Below are 8,927 nucleotides of genomic sequence, written 5' to 3'. Positions count from 1 at the left end.
TATCTTACATCCCCCCTTTGTTATCAGAATAGAACATTAAACGTTTTTATTGATTAATTATTTTTAAATTAAAAGTTAATTATAATTATTTTAATTTTAACTTAATTAATTATTTAAATTTGTTCTTTATATACTTAGGGATTTTGCACAGATGATAAGGGACGTTTTTCTCCACGTTATGAGGGATTTTTATGGATGTTAGGGAAGTTTCTCTTTGAATTTTTAAAAAGATTTATCTAAAAAATTATTAAGTAATAAAATATCTTAAACTATAACATACTTATTTATATTTTTTGCAATAGTTTTTCTATACTTCTATTGTTCTTTGGTGTGAATTAGGGTAAATTAGTATGCCTTAAGCATAACCGGATGTACTCTCAGGTAATTTCCCTGCATCTAAATCAAAATTCACTCTAAAAAGACAATAAAATTAATTATTATGGCATCACAATTTACTAACATAGAACAAATTGTTTTAGAGAAGGGTAAAAGTCTTAAAATAAATCAGAAATTTAACTTACAGTTTTAAGCTTGAGTCATATTTCACTTAATTGCAATGAATCTGTAGGAAGAATTTTCCTAAGAAAAAAAAAATTAGATTTATATCAAAAATTATGATTAAATATTTCAAAGAAAAGTCGAATTATTTTGTATAACCACGACTTTCCTATATCCGTAATCATCCTGGACATCCTTTAACACTAGCAAGTGGCAGGAAATCCCAACTCTGTGTGAAACCTACTTTGAAAAAACAATTTTTAAGTGTTATACCGTTTGATCTCACTTTCTACGAATTTGATCTCACAAGATTAATAATTTCCTTGGATTTACCTTGAAATTCTTTAACTAGAATGGCGGATGTTTATCTTCATGTGCAAATTAATAATTAAATTAAAGAATATTTCATCTAAAAAACTGAATTAAACTTATCAAATATATTAATCTGTAATATAATTACAGTGTTATTTAGGAAGATAATTAAGTGTAAAATTAATGAATTGATGATGTTAATGTTTGAATCTTAAAATATTAAAGAATAATTAATACTTTAATCATCTTAATTGAAAACTAATTTAAAGTTTGTCTTAATAAAAAAAATATATATATATATAAACAAGTGTTTAATATGAATTTTATCTTAAAAGCTTATCATCATTTTATTTAAATTATTCAAATTAGAAAATTATTCCTCTGTCGGTAATCTCTGTACGTGTTCTAGAATAGCGAATAATTTGTGAATTTTTAAACTTTGGTTTTAAAGTTCGTAATTTGAATAAATGGAGTTGAAAGTCGATTTTTTATAACAAGTTTTAGTTTTATTAAATTTAAACTGCTTAAAACTTTTAATGCAATTTATGTTTGCGCTCCTGACAGTCAGATAACTTAATTTTGGCAAAAAACTAGATTTTCTTACTTCAACTTTCAATATATTTTATGATATATGGACAATATGTTGGAATTTTCATGTAAACGGTGTCAAGAACAATTTGTAAATTAATCTGTTTTGCATAAAATTTAAAAAATACTTGATAAAATTGCAAATATTTCTACATATAGTGGATCAATAATCTTTAAAATTACACACAAAATGTAATAAATAAATTTCATATGTGAAAATGATATGTAATTGAATAAATGATCTGTTAAATGATCATTTTAAAGTAAAAAACAAACTGATTCATTTGTTTACTTCATATTTTATAAAATTACAAGTTATGATTGCAATTTTATAAAATATAATGAAACTATTTGCAACTGAACTATGATACTGACTTTAGCTTTTATATGTCAAGTGTGTGTAATGGTCAATATAAAAGTTATTTTGTCTTGTTAAATAAATTACATAATACTGTATATAACAAAGATTGAATAAAATAGGAAAAAATTAATTTAAAAATACTGAATTTACTATGTTTATTTTATACAAAGCTACAATGTAACAAATGTTCGTTTTTCTTTCCATGGTTGTATTCAATACTATAAACACGAATGGCATTTTCATACTTTATACAAATTTTTTGTCTTAATAGACAGTCTTTCACTGTTTTTTGAGTTGTTAGACATATTTAGTTGATTTATTTAGGCAGACAAAAGTTTTACGCTATCGTTCTGATGCAAACACTTTTCAGTCCACCATGACCCAATCATCACTGTTATTATTTACACTTGTAGAACATTGGCGTTTTCTTTGTTCGGCTTTGATTAGATCAATCTGAACCTGCAAATTCCTCTTCAGTTTCATTAGACTATCCTGTATAAAAAAAAAAACATTATAATACATAATTATAGATATATCTAAATCTTGGATAGATTAACAGGTTTCATTTATCCAAAATTTTTTAAAGTTTCATATACCTTTTCATCTTTTAGATGAAGATATTCTTCAAAATAAGTTGTTGTTTTCTGTTGATCTTCTTGTAATTCTTTTTCTAATTCACTCCTGTTAAATAAATTTTTTTATATGTATTAATTTGGATAGCATAAATATTCTATTTTATTTCATATTAATCTTCAAACTAAGATTACTTTCAAAAGATGATTGCTATATAATAATTAGTAAAAAATAGTTATAATTTATTTAAGACTAGCTGACCCGGCCACGCATTGTTGTGGCTCAAAATGTATCTATTATAAATGTATAATACTCCCCCTGGGGGGAATTTCAAAAAATCCCTTCTTAGTGTACACTCTCTTGACGTACCCTATTAAAACGCAATCAAAAACGTATCTAAAATAGTATAATAAAAGTGGAGTTAATCAAATCAAATCAATTTTATTAGTCAAGGCCTCAGCCTGTTACAAAGGGAGTTGTGCAGCTTACAAGCAACACAATATAGATTGAAAAATAAATTCATTATTTCAGTTCATTATTTGCAGTAGAAAATCTATTTGTTACCATTGTAGTGTTGATTTTGTTACCATAGTCATTGTAGTCATTATCCTTAGATGAACAAAAATTTCATTCATTTTAAATTTTGAATAAATTCTAGATTTGAAATACAGATCAATCTCATAATTATTACACATACCCATTTATTTATACATTTTGTTACTGGTTTTGTTGTGGATTTTAAAGAATTAAAAAAAAAAAAAAAGCCAATAGCTTTTAATTCTTTAAAATATCCATTTATGTTTTTCTTAAAGTTGTATGTTTGGAGAAAATATATCCTATTGTCTGTGTCTAAGAATTATGTAAAAATTTTCATAGATATGCAATTTGAAAAATTGAAAATTGTCATCTGCAAGGTGAATAATGAAATGTATTTAATAGATCAGGAAGAAATCATTTTTTCTAATTTGACTAGTTAAATATCTGCTAATTACTAATACAATTGACTTCTGCTAATCCAGCTTCTCAATTATCTAACATACCCTCCAATGTGATTGTCTAAACACTTCCAAAAATAAAGGTTGTGTCACACATCCTATGTTCCAGTTTAATTTTGTTTCTTTGCATAGTATTGTTTGTCAGTGCAGATATTATTTGTCTGCCTGCTTCAATAAAGAGTCTGTACTGAAAGGATTATATCATTCATTCTCTTTAAGCAGGCTTTAAGTCTGTACATTCTTAGTAAGAAACAATCTCCTTAATCTTGCACCCTGTGTACAAGAATAGCCAAATTAGTGAGAATTTAGTGTATCAGCATTAATGTATTTTATAAGCCAATTCAAACCCTCTTTATCTTATTCTAGAGTATTCTGATTTTTATATGTAATGTAAATGATTTTATATTCAGATAAGTATGTTGCATGGTGTAACACTACATATGATAAGTAGCATTTATTTTCTTAATATGTTATACAATGCATGCTTTTATGCTTTAACCTATTTCTTATAATAATTATTTTGTTTTTAGATGTTTACAGGAATTTTTTGAAGTATTCTACATTGAAATATGTACATGTTTAAATTAAAAATGCATAATAGGAAGACTATTTAAGTGATTATTTCCATGGACCATTTACTGCATATGCAATTACAAAAACTGGATGTATATAATTTTGGGAGAAATTTGTCTTGAATCTCTAGATATAATAAATTCAAAACTATTATAAATAATATGAAAATTTTATTAAATTATATCAAATTGACTACTGTAATTAAAATAAATATATAGGTTTCTGATGTGCTATTTGTTATATATTCTCTCACATTTGCCTCAGACACTCCTTCAGGGCTGCAACATTTTTATACTGGTGTCCTCCCCAAATTCTTTGAATTAGGTTAGCCCAAATGTTTCCCATGTGACTCATCTCAAACTTTTTTGGCCATTGCAAATTCTTAAAATTGTTGTTCTGAAACCACATTTTTACAGTGTTTGTTGTAAGAACAAATGTACCTTCTTTTTGGAAAATCCACTTTTACTTCCTAATTCTGATTCAAATGGCAAAAATTCTAAACTAAGCAGTTCGATGTAATCTTTGTGGTCCTGTCATCAAGTTTGTTCTCCCATCATAGCCAATGCCTAGCCAAATCAGTGAACTTCACCCTATGCTGCTAAGTTGAGTACATGTGATCTAACTGTCATAGACAATGCCAACAGACCCAACTAAACTGAATTGTTTTTTCACTGAAAAAGATTGATGATGTCCATTTTGTAGACCATGACATGAACTCCTTAGCCCATGACAGACAACAGCAATGCTCTTCTATCCATTGACAATGATGTTTTTTTGTTTTGTGCCTAGAGTTTTGATTTCTTAACATCTTATAAATTGTCTGCCTGGTAACATGGATCAGTCTGATTCTTAACTATACAGTAAGGCCCTGCTTAACGCTACTCGATTAACGCTGATTCAATATAATGTGGTCTGTTCGAAGCCTATAAAAAAGCTCCAAATTTATGCTGATTCAAATTATCATGGCATTTCACTGATTCATATATAATACAATTACCAAACATGAACCAACAACCAAAACATGAATACAATTCCCAAACATGAACCAATCAGCAAAAGGTGGAAATTTGGCATAGCGCTGAACTTTCCTTAAATCTATGTTTGTGTGGTGCAATTTTGGAAAAAATATATCATCATGGATGCCATAGGAAATATCGACTTCGCTTGGCAAGAATTAACTGATAAATGCATGAAGTGTGGAAGAAGTTATGGCTGAAGGTATCCAAGAATTCTAAACGAAAAGAGCCTATCACTGTATTGTTTGGTTGACCAAATTGTCAACCTAATCGATACAGCAGGACTAGGAGATGTAGACACACAGGATATTGAGGAGTTACTGCAGGTTTCTAGTGAGAGCCTTACCAACGATGACCTTCAAGAACTGGCAGAACAAGGAATTCATGTAGAACTAGAAAATAAAAATTCTGAAAATGAAGAACCCAAAGAATTTCTCTACAGATTTCCTTAGTAAAAGTTTGATAACGATAACTGAAATCGTTGGTCAAATTGTAGCGAATGAGCCAGATTTTGAAAAGAGCGCAAAAGCAAAATGAGGCATTTTGGTGCATCCAAAATGCCTCATTTTGCTCATCTTCTGCTACCAACATTTGCTTAAGGAAAAATAGTGACAAATGAAACTACTTTATTGCAAAAAACAAGAATTTCAAAAGAGCATCACAAAAAATGAATTTTAGATTTCTGTGTGCATATGTTTATATGTTATTTAACATATATTATTGTGCAAATTAATATAAAAAATAACTTAAAATTATAGTAAAATTTGTTTATTTTTGATTGCGTGTTCCCCTTTCCCTATTTACTCTATGTTAAAATGACCTCGTTTAACACTGTTTCACTTAATGCTTTGTCATCCAGGAACGCATCTTCCCACATTAAGCGGGGTCTTACTGTACTTTAGAAATGCATGTTCCTTTCTTCTTGAGCTCAGAAATTTCATCCTGCACTGACAGCTTTATTGTTCTTCTATTCTTCTTTTCATGTCACTCTGGTATTTTCAGAAATGTACTAATACAGCTAAAACTTATATCCATAATTTTTCCTATTTCCTTCAACTGCCTGCATTATTGTAGGTCAAAATGTGACCTTGCTCCCTGTTCATTCAGTGGTAGTGCACCAGACATCTAAATAGTCATAATGAAAGGCATCATCTTAATTGCTTGCATTCTCTCATACCTTACACATAAGGGCATACAAAGTATTTGCTGTAATAGATTGTTGTTTGTAACAAAACATATGTAACTGTTTTACAAATAGAAGACAGTTAACTATTCATTTACTTTTTTTTACTTAGTGTACTTTGTAAATTTAGTTTATTTTGGTTTGCAACTGCAATTTTATAAAATTTTATTTATTTATAACTAATATAAGTTGGTATAATTTAATTAAAATTAATAAGAAAAACATAATATAAATATCCTAAACTCCACACAATACTAGAAGCTTCTACATATTTACTAAAATAATTTTATTTAATTTTATTCTTGTTTTTGACCTTAGAGAATTGAAATATGTGTATACTTGCAAAATTTTAAAATTTATATTTCATCAATTGAACAAATTTATACAAAAACTATCTTAAAATCTTTATCATTTATTAATCATTTTTATGTGGAAACAACAGCTCCATAATTAAAATAAAATTTAAAATATCTCAATTTAAGAGTAATATTCCAAATTTTTATTCATCAAATAATATCTATGGTTAATTAAGGAAAAACATTTGAAACAATTCTCCATTATGACAGTTATATTCAAATTGGCTAGAATAAAGCAAGATTCAAAATTAGATAAAAGTTTAGTTCAAATAAAATCAGTTTTGTATATGAAAATTGTCAATTATACAGTTCTGAAGTTTCCTTTGAATCTAAGTTATTTATTACATAGTAAAAATAAACTAAAGAAAATATCTATTTTCAATAAAAATTCATCAGAGAAATTAAATATCTGTCAAAGATAAATGTTTAAAGAACATTTATATTTTTAAGATAAAGTGGATGCAAAATTAAAAAATCTTAAAAACTACTTAAGAACTTAAAAACAATATTGCTCAGTGTTTTAAAATAAAAAGACTATCTAAAAGTTTCAATTTACCAATATTTAAAAACTAATAGTTATATTACTGAATTAATAACAGTTTGTGAATTACTGTGGAAAAAAACTTAAAATCTTGAAAATTCACTTCTAAATTAGATATTTAGATATAAATTTCTAATTTTTATAGTAATCATTAAATTTTGATAAGAGACATTTTCACAAACTAACTGTCATACAATACAAATTTAAAATAAATTATAAATATATAAATAACATATAATAGCAAGGTTGAGGCCAAAGTTTTAAACGTGAAAGCATGTAAGTTGGATGTTTGGCACCATCTTCCTGTAAGCCTAGAAATTTGACAATGGCATTTGGAATGTTGAGCATGATTCCACCAACTTTCCAAACATCATTGTCAACTTCTAGGTATACAAGAAAGCGGCGCCAAATGTCTCACGTACACATTTTCGCATTTAAAACTTCGGCCTCAACCTCGTTAATATTGCTTTGCTTTGGGTTATGCAATAAGATCATCTGGATTTTTAGAATATTTTCCCAATTTAAGAATGGACTGATTTTTATAACAAATAATAAATCAACCATGTAAATTAAGTTAATGCTTATTTAGATTATTTAAGTGTTTTTACAAGAATTAATTACATAATGTTTATAAAAATGGATAATCATACTAATATGAACAATTTATTGCATAACCCCATATATGACTACAACTTTAAGATTCAAATTATTAACTTACTTCCTTTGAGCTAGTAATTTTATTTCTGTTTGTACATGTAAATATTCCTTAGCCATTTTTTTATGAGTTTCAAAAATTTCTACTGATTCTTTTGATGATGGTGCAGGTGGTAAAGGCTTTAAATTTAAACATAAATAAAAAAATGCTTAAATAGTTAATATTTCACTAATGAAAATGTTTTATGTAAAATAATTTACCTGGAGTTTTGGTTCTAATAATAAATATGCATTCCAATCTGAAGGATCTCCTTCATTATTATAACCTATAAATAAATGAATAATATTTAATTATTTCATTTTAAAAAAATTTTAAACAGAATAATTGTCAATTTGATAAAAATTTCTATTCAAAACTTAAGCTATTTTCTTAATATGCATTATATGAACAAGACAATTAGTTATAAATTATTAAAGGTTATCTTTGCTAGTAAAAATATTTCTTATTAATTTAAGCATATATTTAATAAAAATCAATGTTAACAGTCTGTAAATCTTTTAATGTCAATCTGTATTATAAATATAGGTTTAAATTATTATAGTAAGTATACAGTTGAACCTTTCTATCTCAAACGTTTATCTCAAAAACTTCTTTATCTCCAAATTTATGTTTCCACCTGCAGTTTCAGCCTAAATTTAATATACTTTTCATGTTTATCTCAAATAATGTACTGTACTCCAAAATCTCTATATTTCAAATTATGGACTGAAGTGTCAATTACAAATTCAAAGCTCAGTGACTGCATTTTGATAGTATAAATTGCAGTTGAGAAATATTCCTTGCAATCAGTACATAGTTGCAATCAACTCTGCTTTTCTCTGACTGCCTATGAATTCAGCTCAAGTCTTATTGGTCAAAAAAAGTCAGGCATCAAAAACTATTGACAAACTATTTTATTTATACTTAATACAGGTATGTACTGTATTTTCTATTGTATTAATAAAATACTGTGTCTCTAATCAAACCTCTGTATCTAGAATATCATGAGAATGAGAAAAAATTCAACATAGACAGGTTCAACTGTATATAGGTGCCATTCGTTTTTAAAAATAAATAAAAAACTATAAAACAACCTGATTCAATTAGTATAACCCAATAAATAATCCGGTGAATCATTTCACAATATTAATAAATAAAATTCACTTTTTAAAAATAATTCCATATTTTCAAATTAAGCATTGTTATATAAAAATAAATTTTATTACAGTAATTTAAT

The 8,927-nt window shown here is 26.7% G+C and overlaps 1 protein-coding gene and 1 long non-coding RNA gene across 3 annotated transcripts in view; both read right to left on the bottom strand.

Moving 5' to 3' along the window:
• LOC136972680 (uncharacterized) overlaps positions 1-8,927 on the bottom strand; it is a 222,224-nt gene that overhangs the window by 157,107 nt on the left and 56,190 nt on the right. The gene's annotated exons all lie outside the window — the stretch shown is intronic.
• The window catches only part of LOC136972676 (mitogen-activated protein kinase kinase kinase 7-like), a 426,088-nt gene that overhangs the window by 384,981 nt on the left and 32,180 nt on the right, over positions 1-8,927 (bottom strand). Inside the window, exons 13-16 of one of the 2 annotated variants that reach the window (XM_067267280.1) lie at positions 7,912-7,976; positions 7,715-7,830; positions 2,356-2,440; positions 1,886-2,251 (exon numbers count right to left, since the gene is read on the bottom strand). In XM_067267280.1, the coding sequence (XP_067123381.1) occupies positions 2,126-2,251; positions 2,356-2,440; positions 7,715-7,830; positions 7,912-7,976 (392 nt within the window). In that variant the 3' untranslated portion in view covers positions 1,886-2,125. Of the gene's footprint in view, positions 1-1,885; positions 2,252-2,355; positions 2,441-7,683; positions 7,831-7,911; positions 7,977-8,927 lie in introns of those variants that run through there. The other variant, XM_067267281.1, reaches the window with a different exon arrangement.

Source organism: Centruroides vittatus, unplaced genomic scaffold (genome assembly GCF_030686945.1).
Source record: "Centruroides vittatus isolate TY-2023 unplaced genomic scaffold, ASM3068694v2 contig_300, whole genome shotgun sequence".
Lineage (NCBI taxonomy): Eukaryota > Metazoa > Arthropoda > Arachnida > Scorpiones > Buthidae > Centruroides > Centruroides vittatus.
This window is presented reverse-complemented; position numbering and strand designations above follow the sequence as displayed.